Raw genomic sequence first — 27,088 nt, 5'->3', positions numbered from 1 at the left:
TCCCCTATAACCCAGCAATAACACTGTTAGGGATTTACCCAAGGGGAACAGAAGTGCTGATGCATAGGGGCACATGGACCTCAAAGTTCATTGCAGCACTGTCAACAATAGCCAAATTATGGAAAGAGCCTAAATGTCCATCACCTGATGAGTGGATCAAGAAGATGTGGTATATATGTGTATATACAATGGAGTACTACATGGCAATGAGAAAGAATGAAATCTAGCCATTTGTAGCAAAGTGGATGGACTTCAAGAGTATCATGCTAAGTGAAATAAGTCAGGCAGAGAAGGACAGATATCATGTTTTCACTCATTGGTCTAACAGGAGAAACTTAACAGATGCCCATGGGGAGGGGGAGGTAGGAAAGAGTTAGAGAGAGGGAAGGAGGCAAATCATGAGAGACTCTTGAATTCTGAAAACAAACTGAGGGCTTAAGGTGGAGGGGGAAAGGGGAAGGGGAGTGATGGTCATGGAGGAGGGCACTTGTGGAGAAAAGCACTGGATGTTATATGGAAGCCAACTTGACAATAAACTATGAAAAAAAAAGGAAAAAAAGGAAAAAAAGGAAAAGTTTATTGACCCTTGGTCTAGGGCAGTATCACAAAACACTGACTTAAGCAAAATTTCTTTCTTTCTTTCTTTCTTCCTTTCTTTCTTTCTTTCTTTCTTTCTTTCTTTCTTTCTTTCTTATTTGGAATTCTTCAAAAATTTTGCTTATTCCATTAAGAATCATTGAGATTCATGATATTATATTTCATTTCTTAAATGCACTTGATCATGATTTTTTAAATCAGAATTATCTTGCAGGCTAAATATTCTAAGGGAAAAATCTTAAAAATTGCATTTTAAAGTAGGTCCTATTTCTTAAATAAAAATTAACTGGTATTTGGATCATTATTTGCATCCTTAAGGACCGATTATTTTCATAGATTTCAAATTGCATAGTACTTCTCTAAGATGTGGGTCAACTCTATGTCATCAAGGTTCAGCAGCAATCACGAATCTCATCTTGAAAAAATTAAATGTTAAGGATTAACTGGAATTAATGTGACCAATTTAAAATGACATTTTCATATTTCTTTAAAAACATGGATGAGGCTCTCTAAACCAAATATTCGTATTTACATATTATCCTGACTTCAATGCATACCTACTCAACAACATGATACTTAAGAGGGAAACCTCATTCCCAGACAGGCTTCACTTGTTAGCTTTCCATTCTATTCTCCTTGGAGCCACCATTTTCTTATGCTTTCCAAATCATTCATGAGAAAACTCTGATCTTTCTTATCTCATGGGTGTCTTGACATGCCCGTGGTTTACAAAAAATCCACAAAAATAATAATTCTTAACCTGGAGCGCTTGAGTGACTCAGTTCGTTAGGTGTCAGACTCTTGATTTTGGCTCAGGTCAAGACCTCAGACCAGGTCTGAGATTTTGGCTCAGGTCAAGATCTCAGGGTTGTGAGATTGAGTCCTGCATTGGGCTCCCAGATGAGCAAAGAGCCTGCTTGGATTCTCTCTTTGCCCTGTCCTCTTTCTTTCTCTTTCTCTGTCTAAAACAAACAAATAAATAAATTCTATAAGACTAACAAATCTTATCCATATTACCATAAAGCTTTTTCTTTTCATTCCCATAATTATAATGTAAGGTTAGCACTTCAATTCTTTATTATAAGGACTCCATTCGACTCAGTCCCCCACACTGGGACATATCCATCCTACATACAACTGCTAGAGTTACATTAAACTCCATCTGAGATGCACAAAAACCCAAAGTAACTCTCAACTTACAGTCCCATCAATATATAGCCATAGAGTGCCTGGGTGGTTCAGGTGGTTAAGCATTTCCACTTGGGTTATGATCTCTCACTTTGTGGAATCAAGCCCTTTGGCTGGCTCTGTGCTGACAGCTGAAGCTTTCTTGGGATTCCTTCTCTCCCTCTCTCTGCTCATTCCCTGTTTACTCTCTCACAATAATAAATAAACATTTAAAACACCACACAAATATATAGCCATCAGATCAATAGAGCCAGACTCATTCTATCGTAGAACATTGCTCATTCTTTTTATCTTTTAGATTCTCTAATATAACAAGCCAAACTTCCTGAGCAACCATGTCAAATAATTCCCAAATGTCTTTCCAATAACTTTCTTTTGTTTTGTAAAGTTTCTTTTGTTTTCTATAAATAGACACACAACAGTTCCAAACTCTAAATCAAGAAGCCATGATTTCACAAAAAACAAATCTACTTATTTTCTCCCTTTATTTTATTTTTTAATTTATTTTTGAGAGACAGAGAGAGGCAACATGAGCAGGGGAGGGTCCAAGAGAGAGGGAGACACAAAATGTGAAGCAGGCTTCAGGCTCTGAGCTGTCAGCACAGAGACCTACACGGGGTTCAAACCCATGAACCATGAGATCCTGAGCTGAGTGGAACTTGGAAGCTTAACTGACTGAGCCACCAGGGTGCTCCTATTTTCTCCCTTTCAAAAGAGATGCATTTACGGGTACCTGGGGGGTTCAGTGGTTAAGTGTCTGACTTTGGTTCAGGTCATGATCTCACAATTTGTGAATTTGAGTCACACATGGAGTGAGCTTGAGCCCTGCTACAAGTGAGCTGAAGCTCTTCTCCAGGTGAGGAAGAGCTCCACATAATGTGACCAAGAGCTTCTCTGAGTAAGTCCCACTTCTCTCTCTCGCTCTCTCTCGCTCGCTCTCGCTCTCTCTCTCTCTCTCTCTCTCTCGCTCTCTCTCCCTCCCCTTCCCTTCCCCCCCTCTCTCTCCTTCTACCCCTCCTGGGATTCTCTCTCTGTCCATTTCTCACTTGTGCCCTCTCTCTCTCCCTCCCTTTCCCTCTCCTCTCTAACACAAAATTTTAAAAAATTAATTAAAAGAGATTCATTTAACAAGGCTTATCTGCATGTTACTGTTCTATATCCTTTGCAATTTTGTTCAAAGTATTTCTTGACTTACCACCTCCTGCTTCTGGATTTTATAGGCTCAGCAGTTCTTGAATTTCACTCCAACCAATGCTCTAGAATGACTACTAATACATAGCAGATTCTAACAACAAACGTGTTCTTTCAAAACTCAAGTGCCTGTTTTATTATCAGTAAATATTTTCCACATTTTATTCACTACATTTTGAAGGTCTTGACCCTTGGGAGTAATTCATGCTACTAGGAAATCTGAAGTGTTAACTGTATGATTAAAAATAGATGGGCTACCAAGAGAATTGAGCTTAGGTTTTGGAAATAAGACCATTAACCAAAATCTCAAAAGATTACAAATGTTCTAGAAAACAGTTGAAGCTAATATAAATCATAGATCATTCAAGAGGCACTCTTGGGGTGCCTGGGTGGCTCAGTTCATGATCTCAGGGTTTGTGGGTTTGAGCCCCACATTGGGCTCTGTGCTGACAGCTAGTTCAGAGCCTGGAACCTGTCTTTGGATTCTGTGTCTCCCTCTCTCTCTGACCCTCCCTTCTTCATACTGTCTCTCTCTCTCTCAAAAATAAATAAAACATTAAAAAAAAGAGACACTCTCTAAATGCCTTGTCATAATTTCTCAAGTGTATTCGGAGCAAAAATGAACCGAAAAAGGAATGTTTATGAATACATGACTGCACCTGTCGTTGGATGGAAATAAACAATCACATTCCCTTAAATTCTAAAGGTTCAAGACAATTTGATTTTTATTAGTCAACTAACAACTTGAAGTGTCATGTATCAGTTATCATTAGGGAAGTTAATAAGCTCATGAAAAATATAGAAATGTTGGAAATGTACAGTTTTGTACTCTCTAACCATTTTCATCATTCCTGTTGTCAAGAGTATCACACATACATACACTATATACCCTCAAAGCCTTATTACCATTTTTGTTTTTAATGAATACATGTTTTATAAAGAAACTAAGTTACAACTTAGTGTTTGATGTTTACTTATACATTTAACATTTAAGCTGTTGTTTCATTCCTAAGATCTAATTTCCTCTGGTACCATAGTTCTTTATACTGAAGAACATTTCTTGTACCATGAATCAGGATGAGACTAATTCCCTTATTTTATCTGAAATTGTTTATATTTCACCTTCATTCCCCACGGTTTCTGACAAGAAATTTGCAGGCATTCTAACTGTTCTCCCTTTGTATCTAACATGTTATAGTGTTTCTCTGGCAGCTTCAACGTTTTCTCTTTATCTTTAGTTTTCAACAGTTTGATTACTATGTGCCCAGGAGTAGTTCTCATAGAATGTATTGTTTTTTCTTGGGGGAAGTGTGCTTGCTGAACTCCTTGAATATGTACATTTATGTCTTTTAATAAATTTAGAATATCTGGCTATCATTTCTACAAAGAGTTTTCCTGTTTTCTTCTCTCCTCTCATTTTAAAATTTCACTTACCACAATATGAGACTTTCTGTAATTTTTCTGCTGGTCTCTGGGGCTCTATTTTTTTTTCTTCTTTTTTTAATCTTCTCACTATTTTTTTTTTCAGATTGAATGATATGTATTGATCTGTATGTCACAGACTGATCTTTCATTTCCATTCTGCTCTAAATCTCAAGATTTATTTATTTTTGAGAGAGGAAGAAAGAGTATGAGTCTGGAAGGGGCAGAGAGAGAGAGGAAGACACCGAATCTGAGGCAGGCTCCAGGATCTGAGCTGTTAGCACAGAGCCTGATGTGAGGCTTGAACCCACGAACTCTGAGATCATGACCTGAGCTGAGATCGGAGGCTTAACCAACTGAGCCACCTAGATGCCTGTCAAATCTATTTTTAAAGACTAAATTAAGTATTAGTCTACTACTCTGAACTGGTAATTATTTTTACTTTTTTGTTTTGTCTTGTTTTGTTGTTTTATTTTATTTTTTTTAAATAGGCTCCAAGTCCAGTGTGAAGCTCAATGCAAGACTTGAACTCATGACCTGATCAAGGCCTGAGCTGATATCAAGAGTTGGAAACTTAACAAACTTAGCCACCCAGGCACCCCTCTATTTTTTTGCCACCTTTGTTCTCAGTTATATTTCATATTTGTAGCAGAGGTAAAACCTCTTACCATTCTATATGATCACTGCTAACACATACTTCAGAGTACAAGATATGTACATTCTCTTTATCCACTGTGTGTGTGTGTGTGTGTGGATAAAATTCAAGTACCTGTAGTGTATGTGTATGTATGTGTGTGTATATATACATATACACATATATACACATACATGACTTTAAAATTTATACATTAATTATATATGTATATGTATACATATATATGTGTGTGTGTGTATATATATATATGTATATTACCTGTTACCTTTTTCTCTATTTTGAAAGTCCTTGAAGTGCCTGAGTTCTACATGGTATGTTAAAAGTAATCCATTAAAAAAAATACTTACTTATTTTGAGAGAAAAAAACATGTGCATGTGAGCAGAGAAAGGGGGAGAGCAAGCAGGCTTGGTGCTGACAGTGCAGAGATGGACTTGAGGCTCAGTTTCATGAACCATGAGATCATGACTTGAGCCAATCAAGGGTCAGATGCTTAACATACCAAGCCACCCAGGTGCCCCTCAATTTTGATTTTAAAACTTTATTTTGTCATTTATAATAATTTAAAAAAATATTTCACTTAAAATATAAGCAATACTCTGAAAAATATTCAATTAAATGATATAAAATGTCTCTCAAACTCCAATTCTCTCAGGGGAGTGTTCCTCTACTCAAAGAGGAACAACCCCTCTCACTGCTCAACATATCTATAATATAACATATTGTATATAATAGTATATATATTAATATAATAAAATGTCTTCATTATAATTATATATAATCATATAAATATTTTTGATTATGATATGTAATATATAACAATCATAATAGGACATTAAATACAATAATGTGCATGTTATAAAAACAATATATTTTATAAAATACATATTATAATTATTTTATATTATATATAATATATAATTGTATTATATATTAAGCAAATATTAATGTTACATATAAATATATGCATATATACATCTAACTATAATTAAACATATTTCATAACAAATAATATAAATGCATATAATAAATATTTAGTATATTTTATAGTTATATATAATATATATAATAGAGGTTTGTTTATTACAATAATGAGAGCATACTGATTAAGCCTATGGGCCTTTATTACTGGATCACATTGTATATCTGCAGAATCATATTAATTTTAATGGCTTCTCAATATATTATAGTTTATGCATCCTAAGTTTTTACGATTCTAATAATGATGACTTTATTTAAATTGTTTCCAGCATCTAGTTTTGCTCTTTAAAACATAGTGTTCCAATGAATTTTCTCTTCATATACCTTTAGGTACATGTGGAATATATTTACAGGATGAAATCTACATTTGTAATTGCTAGATATCTAATGCTGTATTTCTTTTGGACATATTCTTTGTCCAATAAAAATATGTGTTTCTGTGAGTGATTTTTTTTAATTTAACTTTTTGTGGACAAAAACATGCTCTGGATAATTCCCGTTCTGCCACACATACTGTAACTGTTTCAGGGCCCATCGTGTGCAGTGGTATACACGCCCTGTAGCGCTCGCTTCAGCAGCACATGTACATACATGCCCTGTACTCTGTGTTGATGGGGACAGTGTTTTGTAAATGTCAATGACATCATGTTAGTTGACTGTGTTGATCGTATATTCTATACCCTTTCTGATGCTCTGTCTACTTGTCCTATCTTGTGCTGTAAGATGAGTGTTGAAATTACCAGCTAACATTGTCAATTTGTGTTTCCCATAAGGTGGTAAAGTATATATTTGCTTTCAATCTTTTTCTGGCTCTGGGGAATTATTACTTTATGTCCCTTAGAGATTATAGTTTATGCTGTGGTTGACTAATAGTATCATAAAAGGTAAGAGTTTCTTTTTCACATTTTCATTTCCTCTGTTGTTTTTAGGGAGGAGAACGAGGGGAGAGCTGTATGCATCGTTTAAAAGATGTCGGGATTTATTTCTGACAAGAAAAATCTTGCCATTAATGCAGACAATCATTTCCAATAGACAGTTTTTTTCATGTCATTTCCTAAGACAAAGTAAATCACTATAATGCTGAACTTTTCACAATTGGGATCCTTTTATTTTTTTTTTTAACATTAGGGGTTGTGTAGGATGGTTCACATCTTAAAATAACACTCTTAATTTTTAAAGTTTCTACTTAACCACCGGTAGAATGTGCCTTGACATCCCTGTGGAATGACGCTTTATGGTCAGTATAAGAATAAAAGATGTTCCAAACCCTGGTTGAAATGAAACCAGGAGATTTTAGTGATAATCATCTACATTGTTATTCTACTCCAATGGCTTCTTAGCAGGAACTGTCTAAGTGTTCAGTACATCAGATTATGCATGACCTAAATTTATATTTAAAAAATCTGCGACCCTGGAGCCTCCATGGTTCTTACTTCACAATTTATTATTTAATGTAATGTTAGGAGCAGCTTGAGAAAATAATTGGCTGAAAAATTGCTATTTTTGTGCGAAAATGGGTAAAAGATATGGTTGTCACATTTACCTCATTATTGTTAAATAACTCAAAACGGTTTAAACGTAAGTTAAGGGAAATAGAGTGAATTCTTATTAGAACCAGGAAACAAACAATAATTATTCTTTCTGATACAAAAGTACAGGCTTATTTTATATTTCTGGCTGATTTGATTCTTTATGTCTTTTCACATTTGTCAATAACATCTAAGTTATAGCTTTTTGTTATTGAAAGTATAAATGAATGAACTAAAGCATGTGATTCCATTGTAGCTATTCTAATTCTCTTCATATTGACAACTTCCTTATAGTCTAGAGAAGTGTCTTTAAATAAAGGTCCTAGAATGTTCGGTTGGCCCTTGAATGACATGCATATGAACTGTGCAGATTAACTTATAATGTGGGCATTTTTTTGACACCTCCCAGACAGTTCCATAAATGTGCTTTCTCTTCTTTATAATGTTCATAAAAAACATTTTGTTTTCTCTGGCTTACTTCATTATAAGAATACAGTACATAATGCATATAACATACAATATATGTGTTCATTGATAACAGTAGACTGTTAGTAGTTAAGTTTGGGGGAGGTCAAAAGTTACAGGTGGATTTCTGACTGTGCATGGGACTGGCACCCCTAACCTCTGTGTTGTTGTTCAAGGGTCTTGTGTAACTTAAACACTCAGCTTTCAGCTTTCAGGTTACTTTCTCCAGGAAACTGCCCCATCACTTCAGAGAGGGCCCCTGCATGATGAAGTCCACACTGGAACCCTCCTGCTTCAGGTGTTCCAAGAGGCGGGTATCTGCACCTTTAGTTCTACTTTCCATGAATTCTTGGAATATAGAGATTGTCCCTTTTGTGTCTCTAGTGAGTTGCATGTTCATAACATACAGTTAATACGTCTATAAAATTTTATAACTCATGCTAGATAAACCAGGGGGAACACTTTAAATAGGGATGAAGACTACCCCTTCCCCCCAAAAGAAATAAGTAAATTTCAGGAGTCTTATTATTAATGTTGGTACTGTCTATAATAAAGAATTGAGTTCCATTTGCTTTTTCTAAGCGTGGAATAAAACATAAGCAAAGGTTACCTCACACAGCACTGAGTAGATTGATGATTTTCTTTTTTTTTCTTTTTTTAGAAAAGCCTGGCAATATTTCTACTTACTCTCCAAATCTCTAGGGCTGGCCTCAACTAGAAGCTGTCAGCATTTAAACAACCTCTATTTGCACATGCTGACACAGGTTGCAACATCTTCCCTTGGCAGCTTCTCTTCGACTACTCTCAGTGGAAAATCCATAGCTCAGTTTACAATTATACATGCTGTGAGCATTACACAATTGAAGCACCTGCCTTCAGAGGGTTCACAGTCCAAGGCAGACAGCAAGGCCAAGTCAACATACACTTACCAACTGACTTCTAATAAGGCCAGTATGGACAGCTTAAAAGCAGGAAGAGTACAGCCAATAGTATGCAAAATGCTCCGTTTCTCCTTACACTGAACTATGCAACACCTAACGAGAGGAAATGTATGCTTACAGAGGATCCAAACTATGTTTTCTATTTCTTTGGAAAATCTCTGACTGTAGATAGAAAAGTCATGCATATACTATTTAAATAATTATAAGGTCCCAGCGGTCTACAGGAGTGCTTAATTGATACGTGGGTAGGTAATTTTTACAGCAACGCAAGCTAATGTTCCTTTACACTATATATTGTAATTGCATATTTCTTTTTCCTTTTCTATGCACACACCTACATTGTTATGGTATTTTACTATGGTGTTAACTGTCATATTTCCACACATACTATATTAATGTAAATATATACCTGAATATACTACAAATCTATCAGATGTTCGGATATTCTAAGGGTGCTTTAATATTGTTGTTAAATTTAAGCAGTTGTCCTATTATGGTTTACTGGGTTCTTTCCAGTCTAAGACTGAGTAAAGAAACTACATCAGCTTCTTGATACTGACTTTCCTCATGTCCAATTTGAAGTGAGACCCATTTAACTTTAGGTGTGCCTAGTACCAAATGTGCTGAGGAAGTGGCTTTATTTGCCAGAACAAAAATCAGGAATATTAAATTTTGTTACTGATAACATGAAAAAGTTAATTTGTTTTCAGTGATCTCCACTAATGAAGATGAATGAGGTAAAAAAAAATGCTGAAAATTCATGTATATGGGAAAAGGCATTGCACTAAATACTTCAGAATGCTAGTGATGTAAATTTCCTGGTTTCACGGCACAGCAGCGTTCCCGTAGCAATTAGTGTGCTAGTAATGAGCACCGTACACACTATGGTGAAGAACTGACTTGAAGTAGAACTGGACTCTTATTGGCCCTTTTATCTTTATCGACTTCTATGACACCTCAAATATGCTAGAACTCCAGGCCCAAGACTTTCATCCCAAGATAAAGATAAAACCAGCAGCAGATGTGAGTGTGTCTGTGTGCATTTGTGGTATGTATGAGTGTATACATATGCATTTCTTACAGATAGTATATTTGTATATGTTTGCCATATATTTCCTAAACATGTTAATAATAATTAAAATACCTCTTATTGAAAAAATTGAGAACTTAATGGAATGTGAAGTAAACAAATTCAATATTTAGTAGGAAGCATGATATTTCAATGACATGTTTGAAAAATGCTACTTTAAGCACCTCCCTTAAACCAGTAAGGACTAAGGTCACACTGGAAAAGTCAATGAAATTGTTCAAAATTTCCATGAATGAACTAGTAAATGTAAATAATCACATCAAGGAAACTGAACATTTCCTAGAGACACAGAACCTTTGCTAATCACTTAAGATTTTAATATAATTTTAAAGTAATACTAGTAATAGTAAAACTGCAGGTGATTGGAAAGTGATAATATATACTTGTACTTGGAGAACTACCTAAAACATTACATTTTTCAATAATATAGGTAATAAAATGTACAAAAAATAACTTCTCCAAATACCTACACTGTTGTAAGTAAAACACTGGATATTTTTAAAGCTTTATGTCACTAGAAGGATGGGTATTGTAATTTTATTTTAGCCTGAATAGACTGAAGAAATATTAGCAATATCAGAAGAGTCTATGTCACGTTAAATGTTCTCATCATACACAAAAAATAAATATGGCAGTGGGAAACTTTTGGGCTTGATGGGTATATTTATGGTATTCAAAGTGATGTCTGCTTCACAGGAACATACTTCTCTTCATCTCATCAAGTTTCACACAAAATATATACACGTTTTTGTATGTATTCAATGCAAAGTGCAGCCATTTGTATGTATCAGTCTTTATTTGTTCTCAATAAAGTGGCTTAAAAACTGGGAGTCTAAAATGAGATTTAGGAATACACTTGTATATTAGGTGTAGAAATATATTGATATAATCATATTTGTATAACTTAGTGTATTAGAATGGGTATAAGACAATTTTTATTGCTGGACTGTGATCAAGTTTCATATCTCAGTTTCATACTTGATGTACTTATCTCTTAAATATATTATTTACCAATTCAGTTCCAGGTTACTCAGCCCCTAAACTTAGCTCTCTGCCTCTAAACTCAATTGCTTGCAGTCTCACACAAACTCTGACCAGACCCGACCTTTCATGCATGACTACTCTTCATATCATGTTATCTTCAAATCTCTCTGCAGTATCCAACTGTCCGTGCAAACCACTGTCAACCTTTCGTTAATTTCTCAATGCAACCAGATACTTATTAAACCTACATTTTACCTTGTGCTAAAATGAGTTTTGTGCTAAAAGGAGGAAGAGGAGAGAAAGACTGAAAGACAGAGAGAGACAGAGAGAAAGAGAGGGGGGAGGGTAGAAGGGAGGGATACTGGGAAGGAGAGCGGGAAATGTTTAGCATATTCTGTATTTCATCTGCTCTGGAAATCACTGGAAGTCAGTGGTAGAAAACAGAAGTGTAAATAAATAAAATATTAAATACTTTGAGATAAAAAAGAAGAATGTTAGACTCCTGAGAAGCAAGCAATTCACATAGCCGTAGAAATTTGGGGGGGAAATCATCAGAGAAGAGGAATATTTTAGTATTTTGCATTTTAGTGTCTCAACAAAGACTTCTAATGAAAAGAGAACAATGAGCAGGTACACCAGGAGAATGGCTCAGGGACACGAACATTCTGAGTGAGATACACTCGGAGTGTGTAACCACCCTCTGGAGATTTTTACAAAGAGTTTGGTCCACATGGAGGAAAACTCTGTGCTTCTGCTCTGCAGTGGAGTGGCAGGAGCCAGATAATGTGTCACCTTAGCTGCATCTTGTGTGTCATATCAATGATATTCTATAACATGTGGGAGCTGTTAAGAATCTGCATTGTTAACACATACCTCTGCAGAGGCTGGATGGATTAGAGTGGCGGGCGAGTGAAGAGGGATATTTAGGTGAAAGACGATGCGACTGAATTAAAGTGTGCTACTGTAGGAAAGGACAGGTGGGAATCAATCCGATGGCTACCATTCCTCAAGCAGTTACTAGGCCGTGATGGCTAATTTTATATGTCAGCATGGCTAGGTTATGGTGTCCGACTGCTTGGTCAAACATGTCTTGTAAAAGCAGTTTGTAGATGTGACTGACATTTACAATCAGTTGATTTTTAGAAAAGAGTAATGTGAGTGGTCCTTATCCAATCAGTTGAAGGCTTTATCAGCAAAAAACAGGTTTTTAAAGAAGGATTTCTGCCTCAAGACTTCTGCTCAAGATTATAAAATTAACTCTCATCTGAGCTTTCAAGCCTGCCAGACTGCCCCAAGGCTGTATGAGCAGATTCCTTAAAATCTCCTTCCCTTTAGAAAGAATCCACATCCACATATACATAGAGTACACATGTATAGCATGCATGAAGTGTACATCTAGTACATATACTATTCATTCTGTTTTCTGGAGAATCTTGGCTTGAACACATGCCCTACCTTATTTATACTTCAAACAAAACTGTAAGTGGTTATGATTTTCTGTCATTTTTAATATAGGCTCGACCTTAATATAGTTAAAATTTTTTTTCTTTTTTTTGGGGGGGGGGAGACCAAGAGGGACAGAGGGTGAGTGGGGGAGGGGGCAGAGAGAGAGGGAGACAGAGAATCCAAAGCATCCTCCAGGCTCTGAGCTGTCAGCACAGAGCCCAACACAGAGCTTGAACTCCCAACCTTAAGATCATGACCTGAGCCAAATTCAGACGCTCAACTACCTGAGCCACCCAGGTGCCCCATGTAAGCTCAGCTGGCAACCTTACTTACATCACAAAACAGAGAAGAAATTTGGGCTTGAGCTGAGCCTATCCTAATATCACGTTCTAATTAGTGACATGTTTTTCTCTGCCCAAGCTAAAACTTCTTCATCAGATTTTCAAAACCTTTACACCCTTGAGGTAGAATTATAGATAAATTAATTTTTTACATATGAATTTCTATGAATCATATACTGAATGGTATTTTGAAAATGTCCTTCACTGAGCGATTTTAACTTTCTAAAATAAAGTTATTTTTGAAAAGAAAAGGGACATACCTTCTTAAACCAGAAGTCTTTCAATTAAATGATTCAGATATGTTTCTTGTTTTAGGACCCCTCGTTCTGTTTTATAAAACATTTACCACAGCTGTCGTGGCCTACCCATATGCTGCTCTAAATAATGCATGTTGTACTGTGTCAGAGTTTCGTTTCTTTTTCCCCCACAAAGTTTACCGCATGCAAAATGCCTTCATCTCAGTGATACTGAAAAATTCTCCTTTTGAATTCTAATTCAGACCGTCTTTTTCTATAAATGATATCAACCTCTAACCTCTCTTCTATACAGCCAGGGATTTCTTTTGTAGCGAACAAAATTAAAAACTGAGAATTAAAAATGAGAAGTTAATTGTCCTTAGTTAATAAACACTACCTGCCTCTTTAATTAATTTCATGCAAAACTGATTAAAGTATTACAATAACTCATCTCTAATAAAATCATATTGGCAAGTTTGCTGATGGCTTCAAATATTGACAAAGCCTGTCATGCTCACATGAAATGGACCATTAGCCATTGGTAGAGATGCTTAATTTATACTGAATTTATGCCTATATGCACACGAAGGAAAACCTTGACGAATGTGGACTTCATCCTAAACTTTCCCAAGGGACTTTGGGATATGCCATGACAAATAACTGAGGCTCCATTTTCCTCAAAACCAGTGTAACTAAAATTTTCAAACAAGGTAAAATTCAAGTGACAAAGATATTTTTAAAAATCTTTTTTAGGGGTGTCTGGTGGGTGGCTTAGTCATTTAAGCATCCAATTTGGCTCGGGTCATGATCTGTGGTTTGTGTGCTGAACCCAGAGAGCCCACTTCAGATCCTCCGTCCCCCAATATCTCTGCCCCTTCTACGCATTCTCTCTCTCTTAAAATAAATAAACGTAAAACATCTTTTTAAAAAATAATTAAAATTAATACCTCCAAAATACTATATGCAAGATATTACTCAAAGTGCTTTATGCTTATACATGACACACCAGACCAGCACAGTTAGTGAAGTACTACTATTGTCACCATTTTAAAGATAAGGAGAGTAAGGCATATAAAGATTAAGTAATATTCTCAAGGTCAACAGACAGTAAGAAATGGACCTAGAATTTAACCCCATGAAAAATGACTCCCAGGAGAGGATTTATGTAAACTTTCAGTTCTTTTTATCATTTTACCAACTATATTGAAAAATAATTAATCCTAACAAGTAGGAATCATTAATGAAAATGCCAGCAATTAATACAACTTCCCTGGGGGTGTCAAGCTATTATTTTAGCATGAATTTTGGTACCTCTAAGGCAAGGAGAATAAGACTTACATAAAACTCATGAAAGTTTCAAAGATTTTTCAAAGGACCCTCAAGTGACATAGATGTGACATCATCTTGGGTTTTTAGTTTCTGGAAATCTGTGTTTGAAATTTGCCTTTGGCCTAACGGACCACCTCTCTTGTTGACAGGGTCAGAGTAAACCAGGGAAAACTAGAGCACTGGCCCCTTTTTTGCTGCTCACTCACCACAGCCCTACACTGATTCATGTCTTCTCTGAATCCCACCTGGCATCTCCATATCCAGCATATCCTATACAGTTTCTACTGCCACTTTTCAGGAATATCATAATGGAATGCATCTAAGACAAATCTATATAGGTATACTAAGTAAACTGTTATAAAGTATTTTTAAATATGCAAAAGATAAAGGCAACCATGCTGTTTATAATCCATCACATTTAAAATTACTAGCTTGTTTCCTTCATAATTATTAAATCAATCATTCAACCACTTAGCATGGATATTGCAGTAAATACAGCGTATATAGGATTTCTTTGTGAAACACAACTGTAAAGATATATAAGCAGCTTCTAATGTCTGGCAGCACTGTGGATGTTTCTTTCAGCATTTTGGTAAACCTTTGTTTTCTCAAAGTCTCCTTTGTCTGAGTTTCTAAAGCCACGTTAAATGTGTAGGGAAATAAGACCATGGATAAGGGGTGCCTGGGTGGCTCAGCCAGTTAAGCATCAGTCTCTTGATTTTGGCTTGGGTCACAATCTCATGGTTCATGAGTTTGAGCCCCGCATCAGGCTCTACACTGATAGCACAAAACCTGCTTGGAATTCTCAATCTCTTTCTCTCTCTCTCTCTCTTTCTCTCTCTCTCTGTCTCAAAATATTTAAAAAATGCACCTGGATGGCTCAGTTAGTTGGGCATCTGACCAGCTCAAGTCATGATCTCACTGCTCAGGAGTTTGAGCCCCTTGTTGGGCTCTGTGTTTGACAGCTTAGAGCTTTGACCCTGCTTCAGATTCTGTCTCCCTCTCTCTCTGCCCCTCTTCTGCTCATGCCCTGTCTCTTTCTCTCAAAAATAAATAAACGTTTGGGCGCCTGGGTGGCTCAGTCAGTTGAGCACTTGACTTTGGCTCAGTTCATGGTCTAGCGGTTCATGAGTTCGAACCCAGCGTCGAGCCCCACGTCAGGCTCTGTGCTGACAGCTAGCTCAGAGCCTGGAGCCTGTCTTCACATTCTGTGTGTGTGTCTCTCTCTCTGACCTTCCCCTGCTCATGCTCTCTTTCTTTCAAAATAAAAACATTTAAAAATTTTAAAAATAAATATTAAAAAATTTAAATAAAATTATTTTACTGTTGATTTTTTCTATGTTGAAAATAATTTCTTATTTGAATATTCAATTTAACACCTAGTTTACTTGTTTACATGGAACACATTCACCAAGACACAATGAAAATTGTTTCTGCATGTTAAAAATGATTTTTCTTACTCTAAAACAGTAATCTACTGTACAACTGACTCTGGAAATATTTCAGAGTGGAAAATTATAATAAAAAAAAGAAAGAAAGAAATTGCCATGACAATTACTCAACGCTTTTCAGCCTCTCATGCTTCCTTTTCTTGATTCCAATGATTGTGAAAATATTTTCAGAAATAATTTCATTCCTTTTAAAAAATATATAATATTTAAAAATATATTCTGTAGAATATTCTATAAACAGGGCCAAGAAGCATGGTCAAATGTCCTTACTTTTCTGCTGATGAAAAATGAGGAGCCAAAAGGAAAAATGACTTGGCCACGATCACATAACTAATCACTATCTATCATAGGCTCTATCACAGGTATATTCAATATTTCAGGTGAAGAAGGTTTCCTAATGAAAAGAAGCACTGTTTAGTAGCAATATATTATTCTACAGCCTTCTAGAAATGTGAAATATCTTGTACTACTTCCCTATTTCACCAATTGCCCTATAAAAGTATTTCTTAGATTTATAAAATGGAATTAAAATAATAATAATCTATACCTCATTAAGGGAAATATTTAGATTTCCTAAATTAATTATCAAAATAAAATCATGGTGCAGATATTTCTGTATGATAAGTAAGGTATTTGAGGCCCATAGAAAATAAGAAACATATCTTAGCCCACCCAGCTGTTGTTGAAGCAGCAATTATAGCAATCTAGAGAATCCTAACTTCCCTACATGGACTCTACTAAAAGTCAGAGTTGGGGTTAGGCAATCAGGATTATTAAAGGAAAATAGGATACTACATTGATAAAAGTATCAAGTATTCCATACTGGGAGATTTATTTAACATTTAAACCCCCTCACTCTTAAAAACATACATTACATTATATAATGCCAAAATGATGACAGTACACTAAAGTAAAAGATAACATCCCCTATAACTAGCAAAGAAATAAAAGTCTTAAAAATATAATTATTAAGATAGATCTATTATGCATATATTAAACACCATACCTATCACATAAAAATATAAAAGTTTATAATAAGCTATAAATCGTCTTATAAACGTCAAAGATTATAAACTAGATAATAAAGTTTATCTATTACAAAGATGTTTCCGAATCCCACATACAGTTTTAAAACCAATTCCACATTTAAAAAAAATTTTAAAGTGTTTTATTTATTTTTGAGAGAGAGAGAGAAACAGCATGAGCAGGGGAGGGTCAGAGAGAGGGGGAGACACAGAATCTAAAGACAGGGTCCTGGCTCTGAGCTAGCTGTCAGCACAGAGCCTGATGAGGGGCTCAAACCCACGAACCATGAGATCATGACCTGAGCTGAAGTCAGACAATTAACTGACTGAGCCACCCAGGCGCCCCTAATTCCACATTTCTTTAAACTGAAAAACAAAGATAAAAATAGCCCATGTGAGGAGGGGGACATTTGTGGGAGAGGCACTGGGTGTTATATGGAAACCAATCTGACAATAAACTATTATAAATTAAAAAAATAGTCCATGTGAAAAAAAGAACATACACTGAAAACTGAGATATTCAAATTAATACTATTTAAAATATTACTATCAAATTACTGGATGAAGATAAAGCAAAACTTAGGGAAAAATTATATCATTCAGTGTTTCTATGTTAGAAAATAAAAATAAAATACTAATATTATAATAGAAAGGATCACACAAATTTAAAATTTGGCTTTTGAGAAGATGTGTAATTTATAAATATCAAAGTTGATCATGAAAAAAGAATACTTATAAATAATATAGGAACAGAAAAAAGTACAACAAATACAAAGATTAAAAAAAATACTTCTAAAAAGGGATAAAATGCTATGCTAAGCATTAGAAGTTTAGGTGAGATGGATAATTAGAAATGTATAAATTACTAAAACTAATTTTAAAATGAAAACTTATTTTTATCACCATAATAGAGTTTTTAAAAATCTCCCCCATACACACATGAATACCACACCATACCTAGACACATTCATAGGGTAGGTAGTGCACGCACATTTTAATAAGTCAAAAAGTATAAAGGTAGGGCTGGAAGAAGCAATAAATGTCATTATTAAGAAATAATATGATAATCTGGCAAAAGAAGGCTTTCCAGAGAATATGGTACTAAGGGTACTTTCAAAGTGTCGCTGCTAGGTATATAGATTGCTATATTCAAGCAGCTTAGAAATCAGTTTGGCAGCGTGGTCTACCTTGGAGTGTTCACCTGCCATGAAACCAAGAAATCCCACTTCCTGAGCTATACCCCCTTAAGGTCTTCATACTTGCACCATGAAATATGACCAAAATATAGCATTGCTCAAACTGCTTTTATACATCAGGAGTGCTCTTTTTGAGTTGGTGATAATTTCAAAATCTATGACAGGAAATTTTCCCCTGAGAAACCCCTGTCAAGTGCAGACCTCCATCTTAAATATTTACTCTGAACCATCTTTTAAGAAGAAATAAATTTGACAACGTGATGTAATGGAAATTCCACAGAACTAGACCTCCGTATTCTTGGGCCTCTTCTAGGTTTCATGATTAACTCCCAGTTTAATCTCACATTACTCTATAAACTCCTTTTTCTTCTTTAATTAGTTCATAAAATAATACCGATATTACATGACATATTCTTAAGTTGGAATACTAGATGCGAGATGGAAAGGTGAATAGAAAACACCACGTATAAGAGGACAGTCTGCACGTGGAAGTGCGGCTGTAAACAGCCCCCGGGACCTCGGCTGACGGGGCTTGATGAAAACCCACCCCGGAGCTTACCAGCTGCTGACCCTGGACGCCCCAGGCTGCATACTGCAGAACGGAGTCCTCTACTTCTGGAGGATTTAACTCCCAAACTTCCCTTGAAAAAAGGTAAATATTTTTACATGAACAAATTGACACTGACACCAATAATTTACTTGGACAATTGCTAATGAAAACCAGAATCAAAGAACTTACCTCGTGTGTATGTTGTAAATCACATATGAAGCAGTATAGGAATAATGAAAAATCTGAAATTAAAAGGAAAAACAAAGAGTTATGGGCCCTAGTATGGAATAAAAGCTCTATTTCAAGGTGCAGCTATGTTCTTTATAAAATCCAGGAAGTCCAAGAACTGATTTTAGAGAGAAATCAAATGTGAAATATTCGAGTTCTGAGCCTTTCTCTCGGAGCCTAATGACCCTACTGACTGTCCTTTCAATACCTTATTCAATCTAGTTCATACTTAGTATAATTGTGATTATACTGCTATCTTGTTTAAAATACTAAATGATTCCTCACGGTCTATAAAATAAAGTCCAAGCTGCTTCATTGATGTTCAAGGATTTGGTACTTTGGTTTCTATACTACTTTTGCGGCTTTGCCATCCACTACTTCCCTTCACCTAGTCTATACTTCAATCACCTGAGACATAGCCCCTTGTATATCCTGAACTTTTCCCTTTTTCCCGTAGGACATCCTCGGGGAAAACTTACAGTGATACTTTATTTTTTCAGCACACAATTATGAAATCTTCTTTTATTCCAGTACTGGATGTACACAAATATTATACTACTGTCAATTAAAACTCTCTAGAAGTCAAATTGCTATTTCTTCCTTTTGCAGCAATAGCTTTACTTAAACATGATTGGCCACATATTTGGTAAGGCAATACTGGTGTTGTCTCTTTGCATTGAAATCACAATTCTTCCACCATTTATTATAGTACTGTGCTTTATAATGAAGCTTTATTCTCTTATTCCTTTTAGAATAACTATTACATCTAAGATTGCCTTTGCTGGGGCACCTGGGTGGCTCAGTCAGTTGAGCTTCCAACTTCGGCTCAGGTCATGATCTCACGGTTCGTAGGTTTGAGCCCCACTGCAGGTTCTGTGCCAACAGCTCAGAGCCTGAGCCTGCTTCAGATTCTGTATCTCCCTCTCTCTCTGCCCCTCCCCTGCTCATGCTATCTCTCTATCTCTCAAAAATAAAAAATGTTAAAAAATTTAAAAAATAAGACTGCCTTTGCTGTAGAGTGCAAAAACAAAAATAACGTTTCCTGGTCTCTATATTGCCGTGCAAACTTTATGCTATAAAATTCCATCGTTGGCTACAAATTTTAAACCTTGAATTTACTACAATAGGTGACAAAAAGATAAAAAATGTGACCACATCTATAAACATTTTCCCCCTCGCATCTCAGAAAGCTCAGTTGCCAAAGCAAACTGCCAAGTGAGCACTCTGTCTTACAAGCAGACAAATGTGTGAATGACGCTGTGGGTAAAAGGAGTCTGTCTGTTCATCCTATCTGTTAATTACCTAACACACTGTAGCTGAATTCTAGGTTCACAGGCATCTTGAGAGAAAGAGTTCATGAGCATTACTGTTTTAGTCAAAGCAGGCCAAAACAACCAAGACAAAACTAGATATAACCATCAGATTTTGCTCTTTTTCTGTAATTCTTATTATAGAGCTTGCTGACTCTTCTCGATGTATGAGTCCAAAGGACTCCAAATGATGTCCTCCAAGTGATGTACTTTGGAGAGCGAGATATATAAACCCATGTTTTACTTCAGAGTTCTTAGCCTAGTTCAACATTTTCCCCCTTAGTTCATGTGTTGAGGTAGAAGATCGCAATGAAGAAACCAAGCTTAACTTGTCTGCAAACTCACAAGTTGAAGGACAAGTTGAAGGCCTTCACCTCCTCTACAGGTGTCTCACAAAGCCAGGAGTTTGCCATCTACAGATAATTAGAAACTAGCCATTAATTCCTGGTTTAGGCCTTTCCTCTGAGTCCATTTGTCTTTGGAGTGTGTGTGTGTGTGTGTGTGTGTGTGTACTCCCAGAAGATCTCAATACTTCTTGTTTTACAATTTTCCATAATTAAAATAGCATTCTATACCTACAACACAATATAATGAGTATAAAGTAGGAGGGATCTTGAACAGGATTAGAGATAGACGTTTCCTTTCATCTGTTTGCACTGCGCTGCAGAGATTTCAAAAGGGGGATTTTTCAGAGCAAATAGGTTTTAGCTTTAGTGAACATCTGTATTAAGGTGCACTGGTCTAAATTCACTGTGTTAATCTGCATTTCTCTTTCTCTCTTCCTCTTTCAATCTCTCTTCCCCTTCTTCCCCTATTCCATGGATAGGAATTTTTATCATTTCCTCATTTCTTTTAATCCTAGATTTCCCTCTTCTACATTAGCTAGTTAGGTTTTACAGGATGAGAGGATAAAGATGGAGTCGTGAAGTTAGGAACTGTCTTTTCCCTGTAATGATTGGCTGGTGCATAATGAGAGCCAAACTGAACATCTGATGAGATCCTTGGGGAGAAAGACATTTCACAGCCCCAAATCACATATTCATCGCATCTCTGCAAATGATGCTCCACTGCCTGTTACTGAGTGTGAATGGCTATGGTAAAGGTAGGGGGAGTGGGCAAACCTAAGAAATACTATGTCACAACTTGATCAAAGCTTACTTCTGGAAATTAGCCTTGAGATGTCCAAAGCTTCATAAGACCTGCAATCCAATCTCATCCCTATCTTTTCTAAATTATGTTGAGAACGTCAAGAAAATGTTGATTACTAAGTGTTTATTACTAAGAGTAGGATAATCAATTCTCATTATTTGCTGTAGTTTTGTGCTGTAAGTTACCATAAACACTGAAGTAGCAAATATGGAACCGTTGCCTCCCAGATAAATACAGGGTTAGTTTCCCTGAAGTCTCTGGTAAAAACATTTGAATCAACCAATCATACATTACCCTGTTTCTTTTTAAATACATTATTTAATATTTACTGCTGTTGATTCATTAACTCTGAACTCCTGGCCAGCAGCGTTATAACTCATGCCTGAATAAAGTTTATCTGACACATGCACTTTCTCTGTAAAGCGAGTCACAGCCTCTTGTGCCTAGCCACACATTAGAGAACACCTCAGCACGATGCTGAATGTGGGGGTTTTTTAAACAGCAAACTCATCAACAAAAAATACAACTGTGAAAAACAGAGCACTAAAAAGACTATGGAAAGGACGCTAATTTACGGTATGATGGCCGGCACAAGAATGCAGAGTGTCAACCTGTTTGATCTCAGCTGGGCAAGTATGTATCAGGCAACTCAAACATTCTGCAGCTCTGCAGGTGTCTGGGAACACCTAAGAAAGCACAGAGAGTATTGATCTTGAGGTTATGAATAAATTTTAGAAAACAAGTAAATTTGGAAATCTAGAACACACAATTACTGAAGATCAACAGTATTGGTAATATAGGCATAGCATGATACATTACTGGAAGAAAGAAACAAAAAAAAAAAATAAGCATATTTAAGACCTGCCAGAACTTGGATGCAAGAAAAATACAGAAGTTTTCCAGAATGGTAGCATTTGTGTTCTCTAAATGAAAACTAGCTACCTCCAATCATTTATCAAACATCTTTTAAACAACTTCTTTGACACAAGCCCTACATAAACTACCATTAAAAAAAAACATGGGTCACCTGGGTGGCTCATTCAGCTCAGTCTCTGACTCTTGATTTCAGCTCAGGTCATGAGTTCACGGTTCACTGGGCTCTGCGCTTACAGGGCAGAACCTGCTTGGGATTCTCTCCCTTCCTGTCTCCCTTCCCCTCTCTTGCTTTCTGTCTCAAAAATAAACAAACATTTAAAAAAAGATTGTGATAATAATGATTATTTTAAAAATGAGATAGGGGCGCCTGGGTGGCTCAGTCGGTTGAGTGTCCGACTTCAGTTCAGGTCATGATCTCACGTTTGTGGGTTTGAGCCCCACGTCGGGCTCTGTGCTGACGGCTAGCTCAGAGCCTGGAGCCTGCTTCAAATTCTGTGTCTCCCTCTCTCTCTGCCCCTGCCCGCTCATGCTCTGTCTCTCTCTGTCTCAAAAATAAATAAAACATAAAAAAATTTTTTTAATGAGATAAAGTAAAACGAATATAATTTGATCATTTTTATTACTATATTTATAACATTTATTGAACACTGACTATGTGAAAGCTCATAAGTTAAGTTCCTTGCCAAATGCAAAGGCCATAATAAATGTAATTCCTGTGTCCAGGGAGCTCTTGATCCAGTCAGAGTGACAAGGTTGAGAAGCATTAAATTAGTATAGAGCACTCTGTTGCAGGTCATGGTTAAATTAGGACTTGCAGATTGTAAGCCTAGAGGCTTTCCAAGAATCAATTAACCTTATTGGTTTCAAGACTGTAACTGTTAACAATAACAATTTTTGAGTTGGGCATATTCTATACACTGGACCCTGCTGAGTGCTTTACATATGTTATTTAACATTTAAATGTACCTTAAGAAACATACACTATCATTCACAATTCTCATGCTAAGCTCTTGAAGCACTGAAAGTAGGAGCCCGAGCCACAGTTTGAGCTCACGTCTGTCTGATTATTGTGACTTAATCTCTCTGCACATGCTCTTTCAGGGACCTGGGACAGGAAGCCCAGCTCCAGCTTTGCAAAAGATTCATTTCTGAAAGACCTATTAAGCCATCATCCAAAGATTTATTGACAGGAGTAGGCATGAATTAATTGTGATTACCATACTGAAGAGAGAATTCATTTTAGAAAGATGATCTAATAGATCAGATTAAAAATGTAAATCCCCTTCTCCTTTAGCTGTTTTTCACATTTTTTTTTCTTAGAATATTAGTTATTACCTACCACATCTATGGGGATTCATGTCAAGGAGAGTTACGCTTACAGGAAACAAGAACAGGCCCCTCTAGTAATTTACGACTAAACCAAAGGTTTATGACTCAGGGTGCCAAAGCATTTTCTGCACTGCAGTTAAACTGCTGAATTGGTATAAAGAGCATGCGTGTTCATGGCCTGGAGAATATTTAAAATAGGATTATGGATTTGCCATGGACTCAAACAGCGAGGAAAACTAAAATGTGAGGAAGCTAGTCTCTGAGTAAATAGCATTTATATGAATAAATGCCAGGGAGAGAAAAAAAACAATATAAGCAAAAGGACACTTGGTTCTCTTGGAGCTAAGTAGTATGATGATGTCAAGCTTATTCTTAGATAATGGAATCCCTTTTAAGATGAGTAAGTAGTGACTCTGTTTCTGGAAAAATTGTATCTTTATTAGGCAGCAAAGAACTAACCTATCAGAATACTCTGATATAATAAATACAATTCATAAAATTTTAAGCTGAAGCTCTAAAAAACATCTTCCTAAAATATTACATGTAAAAAGCTTTGCAAACACTGATCAAGTTTTGGTTGAAAGGGAAAATAAACATGGGAGGGATTAAAGGAATATTAATATTTTTTAGTATTTTATTCTACTTTCATTTGTTTTCTCAGTTAATGTTCATCGTAAACTTTTAGATATTACTCATCAAGATATAGTTATTAAAACCAAGACTGGAGTCTAAATCTTACTGATTCCAAACATGCAAGGACTGTTTTAATGTGTTACCACAAACCAGAATTACGTAGTATTCTTTAATTACTTCACCATGACAGTAAGTGGTAAACACAGTCACATACTCAAGACAGTGAAACTAAATATGTGTTGGTGAAAAATATAAAGTTTAGGTGTTGCTTGATTTCACCTCTATTTATGCCAAAACCTACATAAAAGGAAAAAAAAACCTTGCTAATAAAAAAAGACTATCTGCCACAAAACCAATTTAGTCACTCTGTTAGCCTGTAGGCATCATGAAGCCATTACCACAGAAGATACATAGTAAAAGTAATATTTCTACTTCTCCCTGTCCTAATTGGGTCTAGTTGGGTTCCCAGTCGGAAAAAAATAGGCTATTGTTCTGGCTATTTTAGCATTCATCGTGTATTCATCCTGAACTGAATAGTACAGTCACTCTGAATTGAAATATGATACTTTCAGCATAGTGCATACATAGAAACCTAATAGTAGATTATATTAGGTAAACATGTTTCCATTTAATATATTAATTTTTGGATAGTTGATGATTCAAGTCTAAAAAGAAGGCAACACACCAAAAATTACCTGGGCCTATTTCTCAATTCCAGGTAGAACTGCTGTGCTTAGAATATATTCTAACTGGGCTGAACATAATCAACAGCCAGCACAAGAAGAATATACTTTATTATACAATAGGAGATCTTCGAGTAAGTAGAATAAACCATTCTCTTATGTATTCCATGTTAGATAAATTAACTGATCATAGTAGACAAACCCCTTCAAATTGGTCTTAGAATTCAGTTCATGAGAGGTCTATAATGCAAAATTTCATTTCAATGATACTCCATAATCAAAGTTTCTCAATTATTTGACATGGAAATTTCACCATAATATACCTCTGATTAAAGTACCAACCTCATTGACAATGCCACTCTTTATAATAAAAATATTTTCATGTACCAGACCTTTTCACACTAATTAATGCAAATAAGCTACTTTCACACCAACTGGCATTAAACTATTTCAAATGCCCAATCATTGAAAATATCTGGTTTGATAACCTGAATACTATTTAAAGGTCAATTACTGATGGTGGTGCAATAGGTTTTCATCTTGTACTGAAATAAATTCATGCATCATCTCACCATGTATAAACTAGTTTTCGCTCTAGCATGCCAATGCAGAAATAAATACACTGACAGAGGACAGCATGAGAAACAAACTCAACCTTGATTCTATGCAGTGCTTGAACTAGAAAGGCAAGAATGAAAATTAATGTTTCCACATACAAATATTTTGCAGGGTCCCAGTGACCAAATCGTGTATGTAACTTAGAAAAGTGGTCCATTGTTTCCCCAGCAACTTTGGTGAAAAAAGTTCTTTCTTCATTTCAAGTGAAATAAATAGTAGCATATGTTTTCTTGAGAAACTTACTTGAAATATTTAATCTGCTCATCAGGAAAATGCAGAAAGCAAGATATATCCAACTGTTTTGTTATAAAATTTAAAGGAAAACTATATGGAAATTATTTAGTTATTACATAAGGTTACACCAAGAGAATAGAGTCAGAATAACTCAAACCTATTTTAATTGGCAACTTTTAATTTCTTGAATAAAAGTCTTATAACTGAGTGTCCAACACGTTGGCATAGGAAAATTCTTAATTCACCTCCTCCCACAGAGACACCCAATCTACACCTATATGTAGAGTATTCCTTCCAAAGAACTGAGGGCTGATTGAACAGCTTCCATACCGCAAACACTGAAGAAATCACACAGACATGGGTAGAAGAGACACAGACATAGTAATGACAAGAACCTGACCCCTGATCTGAAACCTACAGTAAGAAGATATCACTGAAGGGTCTGGGAACACACTCTCCCCTGCCCTGGGGCACAGCAAAAACAAACAACAAAATGAAAGCATGAATCCAGTGGTTTAAGGGGCAACTAGGGCCTTAGAGATTTTTAAAAAATGCATTTACTAATCTTAGAGCACCTATCAGGTAAAAGAACTGCTGGAACTCTCTCTGGGGTCAGAGATGCTTGTGAGCACCATTTTTATGTTCCCTGTCCACCTTGACAGCACAGGTGGGTAGGGTCCAGGTTCTCTAACTGGACTGCTAGGGTGGCCCCAGTGCACCATCGGTTCCTAGCCCTCACCAATTTAGCCATCTCACCAAGGCAGGCCAGTTCCGCACATTTTGGAATCACCCACAACTTGTGCTCACTTCAGCCTCAGATGGCTGAAGTTTGGAATTGAAGAAGAGATAAAGAGTTTCCCAGTGAAACAACAGTAGTGTTTATTACCACTAAACTAGCCTTACAAGGCTTGGTAAAAGGTCTTCTTTAATTAAAAAATAAAAACCATAACGAGAAATGGGAAAGCACTGGTAAAGGCAAATATACTAAAAAGGATGTGAACTGGCCACTTAAAATGTTAGTATGAATGTTAAAAGACAAAATTAGTGAAATCACATATAACAACAATTAGTTGTTAAAGAATACATAAAGTAAAAAGATGCAAAATATAATGTCACTTTAAAAAGCAGATGGGAGGAGGAAAAAATGTCCATTTGAACGTAAGTGACCATCAGGTTAAAATAATCTACAATATAGATAAGCCAATATGTATGAGCCTCATTGTAACCACAAACCAAAAATCTACAATAAATTTACAAAAAAATAAAGAGGAAGAAACCCAAACACAACACATAAGACAGTCATGAAATCATCAAGTAAAACCAAGAGAAAAAAGGCACAGAGAACTACAAAAACAATCAGAAAAAAATTAGAGAATATATGTAAGTACATATTTGTCAGCAATTACATTAAAT

The 27,088-nt window shown here is 35.9% G+C and overlaps 1 protein-coding gene across 1 annotated transcript in view; it reads right to left on the bottom strand.

Moving 5' to 3' along the window:
* Window positions 1–27,088, bottom strand: part of DPP10 (dipeptidyl peptidase like 10) — a 617,838-nt gene that overhangs the window by 136,257 nt on the left and 454,493 nt on the right. The window contains exons 6-7 of the mRNA XM_029933326.1: window positions 18,805–18,857; window positions 18,625–18,706 (exon numbers count right to left, since the gene is read on the bottom strand). Of these exons, the coding sequence (XP_029789186.1) occupies window positions 18,625–18,706; window positions 18,805–18,857 (135 nt within the window). The remainder of the gene's footprint in view (window positions 1–18,624; window positions 18,707–18,804; window positions 18,858–27,088) is intronic.

The sequence above is a fragment of the Suricata suricatta genome, chromosome 3, assembly GCF_006229205.1.
Source record: "Suricata suricatta isolate VVHF042 chromosome 3, meerkat_22Aug2017_6uvM2_HiC, whole genome shotgun sequence".
Classification (NCBI taxonomy): domain Eukaryota; kingdom Metazoa; phylum Chordata; class Mammalia; order Carnivora; family Herpestidae; genus Suricata; species Suricata suricatta.
This window is presented reverse-complemented; position numbering and strand designations above follow the sequence as displayed.